The 17,989-nt window shown below is 42.4% G+C and overlaps 1 protein-coding gene across 4 annotated transcripts in view; it reads left to right on the forward strand.

The window, feature by feature from the left end:
- CHCHD6 (coiled-coil-helix-coiled-coil-helix domain containing 6) overlaps window positions 1-17,989 on the forward strand; it is a 101,933-nt gene that overhangs the window by 33,251 nt on the left and 50,693 nt on the right. For all 4 annotated transcript variants that reach the window (XM_015874993.2, XM_015874991.2, XM_015874990.2 and 1 more), the window contains exon 6: window positions 2,364-2,447. In XM_015874993.2, coding sequence (XP_015730479.1) covers window positions 2,364-2,447 — 84 coding nt within the window. The remainder of the gene's footprint in view (window positions 1-2,363; window positions 2,448-17,989) is intronic.

Here is a 17,989-nt window from a genome sequence, read left to right on the forward strand (position 1 = left end):
GACTGTACCATTCATACTTCAAACATCGTCATAAAGAGGTACTGGTAATAACAGCTGGGAGTAGAAGGAAACAGAAGCAACTTTCAAGCAGGTATTTCACTCCATAGATTGTTTCTCAGTATACTTGAGCAGCTCTTTGAAACATTGAAAATACATTTGAGTTGCGAGTAAAAAATGTTCACTGCAAACTCTGGTTCATCATGCGACTTAATGGAGGTAGTGTGGGATTATCTGGGAAGCAGAATGGTGTGTATGCTGAGCTCATGCTGCCAGCACTGTTATATGGACTGTTTTTTTGCTACCCCAGAAGAGTAGCACTGCCATGTAATTCAGTCACTTGGACTAAGGAGAAACTTTGTGTTTTATAGGATTGATCTTTAGACTGCTTTCATCTTGTATTATGCTTTATGCTGAAAAGCAACTTCTACCTGTAACTGTGCAGAAGGAACAGCACTCTGTTATTCTTCTTTCATTTCCTTATGTATTTTACCCTTAAGGAAACGTGAAGCACTTTTCTAGTAATCTTATTTTATGGGTATTATGCAGAAAATTAGCGGGAGAATTGAGGTCCTTTGCATACCCACCAGACCACTGTCCCTTCTTCTATCTGTTTCATTTCAATTGAAATTGCTTAGTCCCATGCAGAGGGTGGATCTGGGTTCAAAAGGATCATTCTAGTTCCCTTATTAAAAAATGGAAATTCGGGCAGTTTGGAGGTGCCCGTCAGTGCCCTTGTTGTTGCAGAGGTGTAGCTCATATCTCACCTGGCCTCCCCCTTGGCCCCTGTTTCATCTGCTCTGCAAACTGGAGGTTATACAGCAGATCTAATGAAAACTGAAGCCAGAGATTTTGCTGTTAAGCAGGAGTCTGTGAGAACAAGGCCATGTAGGTGTGTCTGCAGAGCTTGTGCCTTATCCTGGCTGTGCTGGCTGAGCTGCCAAACATGAGAATGAGTTGGTATTTTTTCTTTAAAAGCAAACAGACCCCCAACCCCTGTTTCATGTGCTCATACTTTGCTCATCAGCCGTCTCTCACTGTGTGTCTCAAAGCCTCTTCTTAGCCCTATTTATATTGCTGTAGTTCATCAGCAGGGGAGCAGAAAGAAGGAAATGCATGGCAACTTGCTTTCAGATGTAATTTTTCTCATTAACAATGGCTGTTGGCTGTAAAATGACAGGTCTGAGCCCATGGGGATGTTTCTGTCCCAGCTGCTTAATCATGTTGGACCAGCGTTTTCTGTGATTGTACCACCATTAAAGTTATGAGCGGTGCTGCTGGGATGCTGTAGGTTAGCAGGGTGTGTGTTCATGGCGAACTGACTGCTCGTTTAGTTTTGAAAGATCTTCTGTGCTGTGGTAACTGATGAGGCCCCAGAGATCTTGGAGTGGGATGGGAGGAGAAACACGAGTACCGTTCTTTTAGCTATTGTTGCTTTTTATTTTTAGATTTAAAAAGTTTGGCTCAGTCCCATCAATGCCACGTTTTCTTAATGCTGACTCAGCTTAGAAGGGGGAATGTTGTGAAGTGCTGCCAGTTGTAAAGAGCTGAAAGGCAAAAGCTGTTGCTGTAAACAATTATTACTTTTTAAACTGGTCATTGTTTAATTGATGACCAGGTTAGGCCTTCAGCATGCTTCTGTATACCAAATGTTGGAAGCATCCCACTTCTACTTAAGAAAGAGGAGGAATTCTGACCTTAATGTTCCCTCCAAGTCTGTATCACCCAACTAGAGGAGCTATGGCAGTGCAGCCTGGTGTAGTATACGTGCAGAGGAATACAGAGACACGTGCACTTAATCGTTATGTCAGTGGCTTTAACTATGTGTGTAAAAGCTCTTGTGTGGTCTGTGAGAATGTATTGCAGTATAAATGTTATAACAAAGCCTTGCATTGGGTGTTTCCCTTGTTTGCAGGGATGTGTTACCTCTGTAGAAGTTTTCTGACACTCAGAAGTGTTTATGGAATGGAGGACTTGGGGTTTATTTTTAAGGTAACATGAGGGAAGTTGTAGTAAGCATCATGGTTTATTTGACGTGCAGATTAAGGCAGGTTAAGGCAGACATCAGAAGATGGTAGGTAAGTTCAGACACGTTGCCTTTGTGTGATTATAGACTTTCATGTAAAAAGGAGAAATGAGAACAAGGTAATGTTTGAGTATGTTACTAATGAGAGTTTCAGACCAGCAGGGATAGTCCCAAATGATCCAGAACACAGAGTTTGAAGCTGCGTTGGCAGGGATCCCATACATTAGACCTGAGCAATGTGGATTTTCTGAATTCCAGTCTGCATTCCTTGTGCTTTCCATGCCCTTATGCTCTTTACCTTCAATTTCTTCTACTGATTCTCCTTTGTTCTTCTTCCCAGGCCATGGAGCTGCAAGGCAGGGAGGCAGAGCTGAAGCGGCAAGAGGCCTTCTATAAAGAGCAGTTGGCCCGCATTGAGAGGAAGGTAAGGCCAAGTTGTTCTTTGTTTGTGGCCTCCAGATACTAATGGGGTTGGTTGTGCATCTGAGCAGGGAACCAAGAAGCGCTGTGCTGAAACCTGGAACTGTCAGCACCCTCTGTCTTCCCCCACTCCTTACGTAATTAAATGAAAAAGGTAAAACAGAGCCTTGTGAACAACTCGTGCTTAGAGATAAGTGGCTCTTAACTTGATTTTAAAATGAAGTTCGTAGTAATTCAAACTTTTCTTTCATTATGGGGTTCAGATAAAAGATGGGTTTTCCGTGCTTTTTGTTTTGGTAAAAATCCTTGCTAGATCTCTCTTTTTTTTTTTTTTTTTTTTTGTTAAGTCACAAATCTTGCTCTAAATATGAATTAAAGTTGTATTATTAATTGTCCTCTGGGAAGCCCAACAGTTCAAAGGATGTTGCTGCAGAGCCCTGTGTCTTGCTGGATAAGCCTTTGAAATGAACTTGATTTGAAGAGATGCTGTCAAGCATCTTTTAAGCCTGAAATGACCTTTGAAAATCCATTTAGGGATTTGAATCTCTCTCCTCAATGTGGGATTTGCTTCTCTGTTTAATTGTTTACCATGATGAGTTTTTAAAAATTGATGCCATAAAAATAGGAGCAGCCATGCTGTTCCTTACAAACTAATGCAGTTTTTACTTCCTGGCAAAATGAAATAATATTATAAGTAGCCTTTATTTTTTAATAAATGTGGAGAATAATGTTCTCCAGTTTGAAGCAATTAGACCTCCTGACAGGGAGCTGCATACATCCGACTCATTCTTATGTGACTGAAAAATGCAAAGCAATGAGCAAGGTGGGTCATAAAGAGATGGAAATCAATCAGCTTTACAACCATCATGTAGCATCGTGGTGAATATTGAATGCAGGAAAATCACAGATTGTAGAAATGATAGAAAAGTACTGGCATGTCTTTTCCCCTTCTCATTCCTTGCTGCTGCATGATTGTCCGTGCAGCAGTTTGGTTTGTTTAAGCCATCGATGGTAAAACATGCCCACGAGCGATTTCACATGATACAATTTTGCAACACTTTAATCTATACAGTTCATTAAAAAATAAACTATTAAAACCATCACTTAGTGCTGCATTCAGATTTTCAATTCTATTTCTAGATAATGGGGATTGTTCAGTGGAATTGCAAACAATCCTAGCAGCCATCGTTCTAATTATCACAGTTGTCCATATGTTCATACGCAAAGGGAATTTTTGCATTTTGTTGGTCTCATACTGTGTGCTGCCATTACGTTCTTCTCTCCAGATCTGGTCTCGTGAGACAGAAACTGCAGGGAATATATGTATGTACGCCTGTCCTTTATGGGCAATGGAATGGGGAGAAGTTTGTGACTGACCTGCATTGTGCTCTTCTTCAGATCTTATGTATTTAGCCTTTTCAGATCTGTGTCCCTTATAACTGGGTAACTTTAAACAAGGCTCTGTGGGGTTGTTTTGTTTGTTTTGGTGCAGGATTTTTTTAGGGGAGTAATGTTGCTTGTTCACAGCTCTCTGCAAACTGTGGAGATGCGCAGAGATTGCCTTCGAGTTCTTACATGTCCAAAGAAAAAATAGATTAAAAGTGCAGGGTTTCTTTCCTCTAATGAAACACTGGGAAGTTTCTGACCCTCAAATGCTGATATCTTGTTCCTGATAAAATGGAGAAATGCCTTCAACCGTTAGACTGAAATGGGAGGCGGTGGGGGCTTAGAAGGGAAAGGAGAGAAATGCACTTGAAACAGTGTAATAAAGCTTAATTGTATTAGTTTTGAAAAAGGTTTTCGATCTCTGTGGATAATTTTATTCCTATAATGGTTAGAAAGATGGAAAACACAGCACAGAGCAATCTTTTTTATTAGCTGTTGCTTTTATATAATTCTACTTTTATTTGTTGAATACATGCAGACCTTGATGTGTATTTATTTATTTATCCTTCTGTGGTGCCCGAACCTTCCAACTCAGGCTTTTATGTCTGTATATTAATGCACGTGCAGCATGCATACATTAAAAAATCATAATCAACAACATAGGTATATTAGAAAAATAAGGCAAAAGCATCAGAGAGAATGAGCTGAAGGAGAGGTTTCCTTTCTCTGCTGTTGCTGGAAGGGATGGCCATCTGGAATGTGGTCGCTGCTTGTCCAAAGGTGTTGTGCCAGGAGGGAGGAGATGTAGTGGCTCAGTGTGGAGTTGAAAAGCCAAAAGTCCTTCTAGGGTCCGTGCTGTCAGGATCTTCCCCCTCTCCTATTTTCCATAAGTTCAGTTTGGCTTTGTCCCCGCTTCTTCCTGACAACAGAACACAAGATGGCAAGTTGAGCAAATTTGTTTTGAAGGGATTTTTTGAATGGTTGATGGAAAGAACCAACCACCTTCCTGGTAGGATGTGAGAACAGTTGTGTTGTTTCTAAGAAGCATCCTTACAACATAGTACCTACTGTACTGCATCAGGTAGACTGTGCTGCTTCTGATGGTGGTCAGCTTACAGAGGCTGTGAGGTAAGATGCAAACAACCACCAATCCCCTTTAAACAAAAGAATCCCCCTGGAGAATGGCTTTGAGAAGGTCTGAAGGGTTGTCAATCGCTGACACGTGGCTTGCTGCGCAAGTTTATTTTCATTCAGTATTTTTATTCGCTGTAATGGAGCTTGGGTGGATGCCAGCATCCTCATCTCAGCCACTTTTTTCTGCACTTGTTTAGCTCTTTGCCTCAGTATCACGTGGCACTGTGCCACGGGTTAGTTATGTGCACTATAAATTCTTTCACCGATTTCAAATAGTTCTTGTCATTTAATATGTCTTATGTGAAGTGGATGAAAGGAATTCTTCATTAGTCGTTCTCTGTAGATTTCTGTTCTGTTCCCTCTTTTACCTCCTCACTAAGCTGAGCAGTCCTCACCTTTTCAGCCTCTGCTTGTATAAATGATGCTTTTCCAGGTTTTCATTCTGCTTGGTTGTCTTTGAGCCCTTTTCCCCTGCAGTTCTGTCTTTGAGATGTATTGACCAGAATTGAACTCAGTAGTTCCCCTGAATGCGGCAGATTGTGTGAATATATTATCCCTTTATTTTGTAATCTCTAAGAGAGTTCTGTAATCTACTGGACAGAGCGCAGAATTGGAAGCAAAAAACTCCTCATTTTCTAATAGCTGTTTCTCTTTGGGGAGTTTGAAACAATTACTTAGTCCATCTATCTCCGTTACTCCATCTGTAAGATGGAATAGCTTATAAAGAGAGGGCAAAGTGTTGTGAAACAGTAAAGCTATACAAATACTAAAAAGGTTTTGCATGTGATGAACTACGGGTGTACCTTATTTCAAATAGATCTTAAACTGGATTTTGCCAGACAGCTTTGTATTAAAATTTTCACAGGAAAGGGCATGTGTTAAGAAATAACTTCAGTGTTTCTTTTGGGTTTTTCCCACATCTTCTATTAAAATTCTGGAAGAAGAAAACCTGACTGCAGCACTGCTTTGTCCCATTGAAGAAACACCTAGTTCAATTTGTTGGTCCACGCTGACCGATGTTGGCTGCCCGGGGACTGAGTGCAGCATCAGGGCAAGTATATGTGATATTTGTTCCAAATGCTTTCTCAGCCTGTGGTCATTTGTGACTCAGTTACTTCCTGAGATGTCTGTGTGTCTGCTTGCCCTAGATGGATCACTGTTATTTTCCATAGTCTGGCCTCTTCTTGAGCAGTTCCCCACCCACCTGTATGTTGTGTGAACTAGTGCTGACTTCTGTGCGTTTTGAACCTGTTCATCTTACTTGTTGCTCGTTCCTTACAAGAGCTGGATCTGTGACAGTGAAGTTCTTGCCTCCCTTTATGCCCCTCATATTCATTGTATATTCAATGTATATTCAGAGTATATTCAAAGTTATTCCCAGAAATACTGTCAAAAACATAATCTTCTGAGTTCATGTTGGCCATCCGGAGATTCAATTCAGCAGGAAAGAAAACCTCTTGCACGCCTTCCTTGAAGGTCTCTGGAAGCCCCTCATAGTTTTGTAGATCTGTTGTATTTCTTGATGCTGTCTCTGTTTAGTCTGAAGCATCCTCATCCTCACGTTTAAGTCTTACCATACTTAAACGTGACCAGCCATGATGGTTAGAAGGGTTTTCACCTCTGTTCAATCGTTCTGGAGAGATGGGAACCAGAACTGCGCATGTAGTGATCAGTGTATATGGATAGGCCATGAATTTGTGGTAGCCTTATGAGAACTGTAGCTTGGTTCTCTTCCTTTCTTAGGGAATGTTGAACGCTTGATTTGCATTTCTGACTTCTGTTGAGCAAATGCCACGCACTGCTGCTTCCAGCACACAGCTCTGTCAGTGCAGATTCAAGCATGTCAAATAGCTGTCCTAGGATGGAACCAGTAATACAGTTTCTTTGGGAGATGCTCTTTCTATGTCAGGTTGTCAGGGTTTGTGTATATATGAAGGGCTGTCATCTCTTTAGACCACTTTTTAAAAATAACAATAAGTTCCAACACGTTTTATTGAACAGCTGCTTTGCAGAGGACTGGGATACTGACCATGCTTTTAATCTTCTCCAATGGAGTTCTAGCAGTTCATTGTAGTTGTGGGTTTCAGTCTCTTGGGTTCTTTGGAGGTTTCTGTTCTGGAGCAGCTGAAGTTGTTCTGTGATTGAGAAAGATGTAGGAAGTGGATCTTACATGGCCATATGTAAATGCCAGGAGTTTTGAGGTGATTATACAGATGTTCCATTGTAGCCCTATGTGACTGCAATATGGCTGTTTCATCTCCAATAAATAGTCCAGCAATGAGACCTGGGTTCACTGGTAGGAACGGTTAAACGTTTTTAACTCTAACTTGAAGCAGTGTTTTTCCATGCCATCTGTGGAGTTTAGAATTGTTTCACTGAAGGTGGGTTTTGTTTAAACTGTTACAAATGAGATTTTTTTTTTTTTTTTTCCTGTAGAGTTTCTCTGGGTGGAGCAGATTAGAGTTGGGCCTGGTAACTCTGAAACAAAAACCTTTGAAATATGCACTTTGAGAAGCTTAAGCTGATGTTGTTTCATTCCTGAATGTGTTACTGATAAATAGGGGCAGCAGGAGATGGAAGGAGCTTGTTGCAGATCATTAGCATACATACTGCCCAGAACTGGGATTTGTGTTAAGGCTTCTGGGTATCCATTGTACTGCCATCTCCAAGTGGTAGCAACATCCTTTTAAAAAAAGAATACGAAGAAAGAAATGCATTCTCTCCTGCAACCCATCAGATACCAAGGGATTACACTTAGCACGTTAGTCGTATACTTTCTCCCAAGTTAATATTTGTTAGATTTGTTTTGCTATGTGATCTCTTGCTTGGTTTAACCCAGCCAAATTTAAGGACAGCACTACAATACAGAAAAACCTGGGTAGCTGTTTGAAGAAGTGTGAAGCAGTGGAGAAGCTGAAGCTAATCACAGCAGACAAAGTGAAACTCCTCTCTGTAGATTGACATCTGTTCTTTGTTTGGATTTTCCTAAGCTGAGGCTCCCACGTTATCTTCTATTAGGTGGCAATGGACAATTGAGAGCGGTGGGTACATTAATATGCAACGATTTCTGCTTGTGGCTTTTCAGTAGAGTAAGTAGCAGAAGAGGTGTTCATAAGCTATAGTGTATTTGTGCTAGTGGGAAAGGAAGGCATTAAATAAATAGAATTTTTTATTAATGGAGTAGACTTCACTTCTTTCTCTGCTTAGCTTCACAAACATTGTAATTATGTGTGTGTCATTCACCTGGCTTGGTTTGTTTAAATGAATCTTTTTGCTATTGTACTTACCATGAAATTTATGTTTGTAAGGCATATTTAGTGTGTGCTAAATGGGAGAGAGGTGAACTTACTCTTGTTTGTTATTCATATTGGCCTTGATCCTTGTTCTTGTAGCAGCCTCCTGCTCTGTGAGACAGAGAAAAAATGGATGTCCATTGGCAAAGGTAGCAGGGGCTCCTGTTGAAGGAGATGAGGAACCCATTCCCATTCCCTTGTGGGATGTTTCCATATCTGTGAGACCTGCAGAGCACTCACCTAGCCTCGCAAAAGAAAGCTGTAGAGAAGTGTTCTTGAACTGAGCCCTCTGCCCTCTCAGTGGGAATTAAACATTCAGTGCCTTACTCTTAAATGAGTTGATAGTTCCTGGCGGGTGTCGCTGACACCATTTATTTTCTCAATAAAATGGCCTGTAACGTCTTAGGGCTCCGTGTGAGCTATTGCAGTGCGTGTAATGGCTGCTTTGTTTGCCCCTGGTCACTGTATCACCAGTCACTAACTTATTGCTCTGTAAAGTGCCCTGGGATACTCTGAGGGGGAACAGAGAGCGTGAAACTAAGTAGCTCTCCAAAAATGCCTTCTCCTTTCAGAAGTACTCCTTGTCCCCTCCTTCATAATTCAGTTTTACTATATTTCCATTTTTTTATTTAGCTAATTTGTTGAAATCTCATCTCATCCCCTGCTGCAAACCTTCCTCTTCCCCAAACTGCTGCAGTGCGTTGTGGGACTCTAACAGAAGTGGTTTGCCTTTCAGGCTGGTGGAGCAATGTAGCGAAGCACCCAGTTCATTGAACTGTTGATTTCATCTTCTGAGTGCAGAAGGTTAATCCACGGTGTAGTTTTCTGAAATAGACTGATAAGATCCCTCCTAATCATCCAGATCACTTCCCGGTTGCCTGGGCTGGCTGGCTGACACTGTGGTGTTCCTTTTCAGGCTCTAGCCTTGGATTTTTAGAGAAGTAAGATTTTATCCCGTTTGTCAGTGAAGTTTTGGAACAACAACAAAATGAAATAATAACAAAACTGCCATCTGAAGTGCTTTGGACCTTCCATCCTCCTCCTCTCTTTCAGTTATTCACGCTACATGTCATGCTGATGGAAGAGGAGGGGCTGCAGCATCCCTGATTCCTTCTTCCTGCTGGTACCCACAGGGCAGCATGGGGCAGAGGCTGTGCTTCCACTGTGGCTCTGCAGCATCCCTGTCTGTAGGGAGAGGCTGTTTTGTGCTGCTGCCCGCAGCCTTAAGCCCACTTCAGTGCCCTGTGCTCTGTTCCCCTGTTTAATGATTGTTTTGCTGAAAGCTTGTAAAGTTTAGTAGTTAATATACCTCAGTACACCAGCTTTTAGAGATCAGATAAATTGATTGGTAATTTGATGAACTCAAAGAACATCTATAATAGCGTAAATAAAATGCGTTAGATGTCAGCACTGCCTCTCAGCCTTCTCTGCAGCCTGTATGTTTGCTCTTCAATATGTGTTGACTGATGTACAGTGCATTACATCAAATTACGAGCAGCTTCTATGCAAACAGCAACTAAGTGTTTTCTTCCTTTTCAGTCTTCAGGATTAGTATAGAGATGCATTTGCAGTCTGCGTGCTGAAGGGTGAACTGTCAGAGCCTTCCGGGTGATTTTGTTTCCCTGGCATTTAGAGTACCTTTGCAGGGGAGAATGATGCTTATGGGCTGCTTCGTCTTGGAGGAATCCATCCTCAGGCTCAACTTGTGAAATAAATGTGGCAGCGTGTGGTTTGAACTTAGTGTTTTAACACTGAATTTAGCAGCTGAATTTAGATAACAATCTGGTATCTGGTCTCATCAGTGTATCACTATGAAGACTTGTTAAAGGCAGAACAAAAAGACCTAGAATGTAATCTTGTCTCTTTGTTAGAGCTTAGTGCTGGAGTGTTTGTCCAGTCTGGTCCATAAAGAGCAAAACAAGCCATGCTTTTTGTCTTCCTTTTGAGAGCTTTTTCATTACCTAATGTTTCTGATGCCTACCCCTCCTCTCCCCCCCCCCCCTTTATATTCAATCCAGTTTTCCCTCCTTGTCATTCATTTTCTTATTGCCTGATAGTTTAGAGTTCTGTTTTCTGCCTTTGTGCTGTTTATATGCAGAATGGTATTTATAAATGTGTGTACATGCAGGTAGCACTGTTAGCAGTAAAGACAGTGCTGCTTTCTAAGTGGAAAGCAGGACACACACACACACATATATATAAAATTTATATATACACGTGTGCACACGTGCTTGCTGTCTGTCTCAGCTATTTTTTGCTGTGGTGTAGTTGTGCTGTAGCATCAAGTACGTTATCCTGCTACAATAAATACCAGTGCTGCCTGTTATTTCTGTGTAATTGGCCAACCAGTGTACAATTAATTTTTGGCCCTGTTATTGCAGTATTGGCTATTTTATGAAACTGTGGAGAGCCAGCACAGTGAATTGATTAAATATGTTGCAGACCTTAGGCTGAAGTCTGTGTGTCTGCTGGGATTTGGATGATTGAAGCTTGAGCTCCTCCTGGGATATTCCAGATTTAGAGTTGGCCTTGGAAATTGTTTCAGGTAGACAGAACTTCCCTGTGTGTGGAGTCCACGTGCACAGGACCCTGACTTTGGGGAACGTGAGATTTCTCTTTCAGCCTGCAGTATTCCTTCTGTGTGCAATAGGAAAAAAGGCATCGATATTGCGACTAAAAATAAAACCAAGGCTTAGGTCCATATCTAAAATGCCCATAAACTGTTGCGTTGCCCTTATGGAACATGCCTTTATCACACTGATAGAAAAATAGGGTTGTTAATTACTCTGACAACTGGGCAGAACTTCTCAAGCTTATGCTGAATTAAGGAGACCAAGGATCAGACTTTGAACAGGGACTGCCCTGCATTCCTGGTGGCTGCATTTCTGAAGGGAGGGTGCTCACTGGTTTACTAGGGATGTGTTAAATGCATGTTTCAAGACAGCCTCGGGCTGCTTCTCTGAAGGTTTTCCTCCATCTGTCATTCATTTTAAAGGAAATTATAAATAAAAAAGCTATTCCAATTTCATGAACATATAATGCACCTTCCGAGAGTGACTCAGAAGTACTTTGTAAATAACATGTTTTAATATTCTTAAATATATGTGTGCGGGGGGGCTCACTGTGGGGTCTTGAACCACTGCAAATGGTATTTGTTTTTGTCTGTCTTGGTGTCCTGACCCCAGGATGTTATCTGGGGAGCTATCTGCTTGTTCACTGGGGTTGGCCAGTTGTTCGACTGCCCATTCTGCTGCCCCCCAAACAATTCCCGTCTCAGTTTACCATTAAACACTTTGAGTCCCATAATGAGCGTTACCTGAGTCACCTATTTACTGTCTAGCTCTATTATAAGTACAAAATGATGACTAATTTTGTTTGGTGTTTTGTTTTTACTGAAGATAACGAATGCATCTCATGGACTTTTGTGTGGAGTCCAACACTGACACATGGGGAGTGGAGGGGTTTGTCCTGTTACCTGCAGGTGGAAGGTGCTGCAGGGAGCAGCAGCAAAGGAGAGGCAGAGCCAGGACGCTTCTGTGCTGACAGCCTGCAAGGGGCAAAAGAGCAGCGAGAGGTAGGAGGGAGAAATGCAGAGCTGAGATGAAATGCTAAACCCCCTAAACTGAGAAGGCTTCCAGAAAGTACATTATTTCAAAAGAACAGCTAGCATTTCTTTTCTTTCCCAATTACTGCATCTCCAGCCTTTTCTTAAGGAAAAAAGATGTAATTCCTCCTCCTTTGCCCCTCCCTGTTCTTCTGAACACAAGCCATGCTTTTGCTTCTGTAACTCCAAGCTGCAGCATTGCAGCCGGCTTGCACGCTTGGGTCAATCCAGGAGTGCCTGGATTTATTTGTTTCCCTTAGGGATGTTTTATGATGTATTGGATGCTATGGAGAAATAATTTGATTTGCCCTGACATGGAGCAAGCCTTGAACTGACTGGGCTGTGGTTCCTGTAACGGGGAGGACAACTCATACAGACACATGAAATACTGTGTGCCTGCCTGGGCATGTATGTGAATGGAGAACTTTCAGCTGCTCTCCAGAGCCATTATTTTTTAACATTAATTTTCATAATAGCTACGTAAACCATAAAATTTCCTTTGGCCTCTCAGGGGATTACGAATAATATATGAGGTTTTTCATATGTAGGTCATTCCTTCAGATAGAGTTTTCCATAAGCAGTACCAAAAAGCAGTTACTTCTTGCTGGCTAATCATTCATTTGTGTGGCACTGAGATAATTTCTCCAGTAAGAGGCAAATGTTTGTTGCAGCAAGAAAAAACAGTGTCCTGGCAGTTGATTTTTTTGATAGGGGACGTGGGTCCCAGGGATGAATAGAGAATTTCACCCCATGAGGGGTGAATAGGGCAGGGCTGGGTTACAGCTTTGGGTGATTGGTCTCTCAGTGGAGAGAGGATTTTGCTCCAGGTCTACAGTACTTACAGATTTATTTCCTCCTGTTTTTCTCCAGTCCAGGTTTAGTTTTGTCCCTTCTTTGCATTCCTATTTGCATTTGAGCTCCAGCCACCTGCAGCTGAAAGCTCACAATGTTTTATATGTTCCTGGCCAGGAGGTATAGCTGATAAACTTACACTTTGCTTGTGAGCCTGAGGAACCCACTTATGACAGTTTCTCAAAGTGTTTTCTTGGCATACCCTTTATAATTACTGATGCTTACACCTAAATTTTTCTTTTGGAAAGCATACATGTATGGACTCCTTGTTTAGCTCCAATGTCAAGGTATGCTGTCTGCACAAAGTGTATCTTGCTGTTGGAGATGTTGCTCAGCGGTTAAATTCTGAGAGTGGGTTTAGCTTATATCTGAGTGCATGATGCACTGTATGTGATGCTTTTCCATTTATGTTCTTGAGACGCCTTTGCAGCAAAGCCTTACCAGAATCTTCTGGTTTGAAGTTAAGATGTTGTTATTCCTATTATTCTGTACTGGACCAGAAGTGGGAAGCCCTTTGCTCCCTTTCCTCTACCTTGGTTCTGTATTGCAGTTCTATTCTGGTGGTGGTCTACTGTTATTGGAAGCTGCAGGTGATGGTGTGAGCCAGGGCTGTGACCATCCATGCTGGAGGATGGAGGGATGAGTTCTGTGTCTGCCTGGGGGCACTGGATTTCCATGTTAATGTTTCCTTCTCAGTAGCCCCACTGTGCAAATGTCTCTCTCCTCCTTTGGCATCCTGTGGTCCTTCTGCTCAGAGGAGCTTCTCTTTGCAGGCTTCTCAAGCTCTTTGACAGCTACAGAGATATTTCTTCAATGCTTTGTCTTCTTCAGAGGACGCAAAATGACTCTGTTGAGAACCATATGAAAGAAAAGATGTCTGAAAGCAGGGAGAACAAGGCTGTCAAATGCTGGAAAAGAAACTGCTTACAAATACTTTCTGAATTCTGCCTTATCCTTATTACCATCCTTCTTCCTTTGTCCTCCATGGCTTTTTATCTTAGGATAAACATCATATTTATTTCCAGTTGACTGTGGGGAGGATTTCAATCCATTTTGAATAGCAAAATAAATATGATGCTGGCATTCCCTTCTCCAGAGTAACTGATGCCTTGCAGGAGAACCAGAGGTTTTATAGCAGGTAGCACCATAAAGGGAGGCCGAAGGGATCTCCGTTCTTCCATTTTCTTGTTATCACTGCTTTGTGTTATGTTTTATTGTCCTTTTTCAGTAGTAATCAGTATTTCTTGGTAAAAAAAAAAAACAAACAAAACCTAATAATTGTTATTTTCTGATTGTAAAATAAACATACCGTTGCTTTTTATTGTCTAAGCATATATTAATAAAGGGGAATGAAGTCAGGTTATCCTCATAAAACTACTTCTAAGCTGCAAAGCTGGGAGTTTTTTCCAGCTGTTCATTAACTAAGATTTCTAGATCCCTGGAAGATAAGTGAATGTGGTCTCCATTTAAAATAAGTAAATCTAAAAAACAATTGCTATGATTGAGGTCAGCGTGTAGCGAAGTATCAAAGTAGCTTTTGTTATTTCACTTTCTGGTTGTCCACGTATGGCATTTTTTCTTCAGATGTGCTGATTACCAGCAACCTGAGCTTGAAGTTTTGAATAATGAGCTCCTGAGCATCTCCAGACAGAGCTGCAAGCCACCGGGTGCTTCTGAAAGTATGGATTTGTCTGTGTCATTAACTATGTACAGTGACCTGTAAAGTCCTAGCGGTCTTTTTGGCCGTAATCATTAAACCAGCCTCTACCACAGGATAAAATGGGAAGAGAAGCTGCAGGCGTAGGGAGAGAAACCTGACTGAAAATACAAATATCTTCAGAAAACGCTCTGGGAGTAATAATCATAAAGAAAAAGTGTGGTGGCAAAATAAATTGCTGCTGATATAATTTTTCTTCCTTTCCCAAGTTTGCCTCTAGTATGGCAGCAGCTTCTCTTTCTTCGATAAATAAATGCAAGGATGAGAATTGCTGCCAAAAACTGTCACATTTCTGGAACTTTCAGCCCCTGATTATTCACATTAAGTCTCCCCCCTCCAGCAGTACGGTATTCTGAATATGTACACCCACCATTCTGTCAGATCTATGCAGGCTGCGTCTGGTTCATCTTCTGTGTCTTTGATGTGCTCCATAACGTAGGCAAAGAGAGGTCTGATAGTCTCTCTAAAAACCTGACAGTTTGTGTGACAATCTGTCCACGGATCCACAGGCTCCTTGTCAACCAAATGAGCCTTTGAATATGGGAGGTTTTCGGCACAGTGCTTGCAGCATTGCATATGCACTAAGGGGAGAGTACAACAGGCTGCCTTGTAACCTGAGAGATGCTTGCGTTTTCCTTAATCATTTCAGGGACATCTCATCATTACTTGCTGGCTGGTTCTCAGCCCTGCACATGTCGGGGTTATTTAGAAAAGCTTGATTTACTGGAAGCTGCACGTGGAGAAAAATTTGCAATTGAGGGTATAGGAAAGACCCTGGGAGGGGGTGGAGCTTGCAGGCTTTGGCTGCTTCTGGCTGTTTGTTTGTTTGTTTCCTTTAATGACTCTCTTCCTTGCAGTTCCCTTTACCCATGGATGTGGTGCATTTTCTTCAGTATTTTCCAGTCCCCTCGTGCATTCCCCTACCTTAGGTTTCTCCTGCTCTGGGATTCCAGGGCATTGCTTCCCTTAGCTACCAGTTGTGGAATGGAATGGGAGTGTGGATGTGATTAAGAAACAGGATAGGAGCCTTTTAGTGAGCTGTCGTGTTCCTGTCCGAGGCGGTGGGAGTTCTGATGGAGGTTCTGTCAAATCCTCGCTTTGGCATGATGGCATCTAACATAGCTGTAATATCCTTTTCGTCTCTTCCCAAAATAAGCTCCTGTGATGGGTCTGACGGGGGAATGTACTTACCATCTTTTTTTATGTATGACAAGTACTTGATGGCTGCCAATTTGCCACTTTTTATTTTGAAGTGCTGGTCAGCCCCTGAGTGAAACTTCCACTGCAGTGCTTTGGATGCTCTGATAATTCACTTTTTCTCCTCTCCTCCACTTGCACTGACACTGATTCCTCACGTGCTTGTCAATCTCTTGTCCAATGCCTGGCTGGCAGAGGCAGCACCCTGGCATTGGTCTTTTGCTCCTGGCCCTGTGATCAGCTTGCAGGTAGGAGCTGCAGGTGCACAGTCACAATGGTGCCCATGGGGCTGTGGGCACTGTGCGCTGCAGCCCATCCTGGCTATGGAGTTCTCTGCTGCAGATGCTGAAAAAAACCCTTGATGTGTAATCGATGCCTGGGAAGCCTGTTTACCTGCACTTGCCTGAATCAATTATATCTGACACTTACTGTGAATTCCTCACCTAGGACTCCTAGCTCTTATATTAGACTCGCAGCTGGGGGAGAGAGGAGCAGGGCTCTACTACTGCAGCTGTAGCATGAATCTGGGCCTTTCACGTTGCTGTTGCTGTCCTTGTCGGAAAGCCTGGGCTGCCTGCTGGCATTTCATGGCCTTTCTCTTTGAAGGTGCTTTTTACCTTCTGGAGTCTGTGTTTAAAGAATTAATAATGCTATATTTGCGGTCCTTCAGAACAGTGTGCTTTAAAGCAATCTCGTGTAAAAGCAGTGTTTAATTCTTTCTGGTGGTTTTGTTTTTGTTTTTTTTCTTTCTTTCCACTCCTTCTTCCCCTTTTAATCACCTCTGTAGTAATGGTTTCTTAATGTTGTTGGCTGTCTTTGTGATCTGAAGTCAACATTTGCTTTTCCGCTCGCTTCCAGTGAGGCAATCTCACCCAGTTTGCAGCTCTTCAGAGAAGCTCTCATATTGTTTTCCATGGGGTACATGTTCTAACTGGACTCTTTCCAGGGTACATTTGTGGAGACAGTCTGACTCTGGTGTGTGGTCGTAGTCTGAGCCTGCAAACCCATTCTTAGCCTGGTGATGCACCTCAGTGAGGAGACCTGCTTGATTCACGCTGTGGTGTAGGGCCAGCTTCACCGTTTTGTGCTTGTTATCCCCCTGGATAAACCCAGCTGTGATGCTTCTCCACAAACCTACCACCTCAGGGTTTGGTGAGGACTGGCATTTTGTGGGATTTTATCTCTGAGAAGCTCTGTAGATGTGCAACAGAATTAATATTTTGCTTTCAGCCCAAGATAACATTACAGTCACGAGAAGAGCTGTTCAAACAGGAATATAATTCTGCCCAGAACTAGTTTAACTTTCCTGTGCTCTTACTGTGGACATTGCTCTTTTTCTGGCTTCTCTGAATCTTAATCCAAAATTTATGATCTCATAGGCCATTGCCAAAGGAAAGAATAGAATGACACAAATTCAATGCTCTCGTTTCATTATTGTTCTCAGCAGGAGGAGTGGATGAACCCACACACGAACAGCAAACAACAGAGCTGTGTTTAGAAGTTGGCTTAGACTAAAAGAAAATATTTTCTCCTTATCAGTAAGCTGTTTGTGGTTGCTTGCATCTCTCCTCTGTTACCTTTCGAGAGAAAAATGTTTGAATTCACATAAAAGCGATTTAACCCTTGGCTTCTGTGCTCTCGTGACGCACTTTATATGCAATTTTCTCTTTGTTGTTAATTGGCCTCTGTGTATGTGAACTTGCATTTTCTCATTCCTATCAAGCACAAGTGCTGTCTTTTAGCTAAAATGCAGAGGTTGTTTTTTGCAACGTGTCCTGGAATTCCCGAGCTCCCAGTTCTGGGCCAAGGTTGAAAGCAGTGATTGATGGTGTAGGTTGATTGCAACAGATCCAAAGGGTCATGAAGCAAAAAGATGATGAGTTTGGCTCATCTGCCTCTGTTCCTGTGGGAGGGGTACCAGTAGGTGCAGTAATTTTTCAGATCTGTTAGGAGCCATTTGCATGAGACTTCAGAGAGATGAGAACTAACATCCTGATTTATAGTGTGTGTGAACCAGCAACCTGGGGAACTCTGGGAGACCCTGAGTGCATCTTCACTTCCCTAAGGCAGTAATGCGAGCAGGCTTCCAAAACTGGCACTGACTGAGGATTTTCTGTCGCTTTCTGCTGCTCCCCTGGCTGCTCCATGCCCAGAGCACTGCTTTCCCTGTCCCTAAGCATGTGGCCAGGCAGCAGTTGTGTGCAGATTTATTGGGAAGAGGTGGGGTCTTATTTTGTGCTTCAGAAGCAGTGAGAAGGAGGAATTTGAACATCTGCCAGTTGACACTGGATCCAGGAGCAGTAACCTCTGCTTTCCTTTCCCTCTTCTCTCCCATAATGTGGCGGTGACTCTCACGCTCCTCC

The sequence above is a fragment of the Coturnix japonica genome, chromosome 12 (assembly GCF_001577835.2).
Source record: "Coturnix japonica isolate 7356 chromosome 12, Coturnix japonica 2.1, whole genome shotgun sequence".
NCBI classification, from domain to species: Eukaryota; Metazoa; Chordata; class Aves; order Galliformes; family Phasianidae; genus Coturnix; species Coturnix japonica.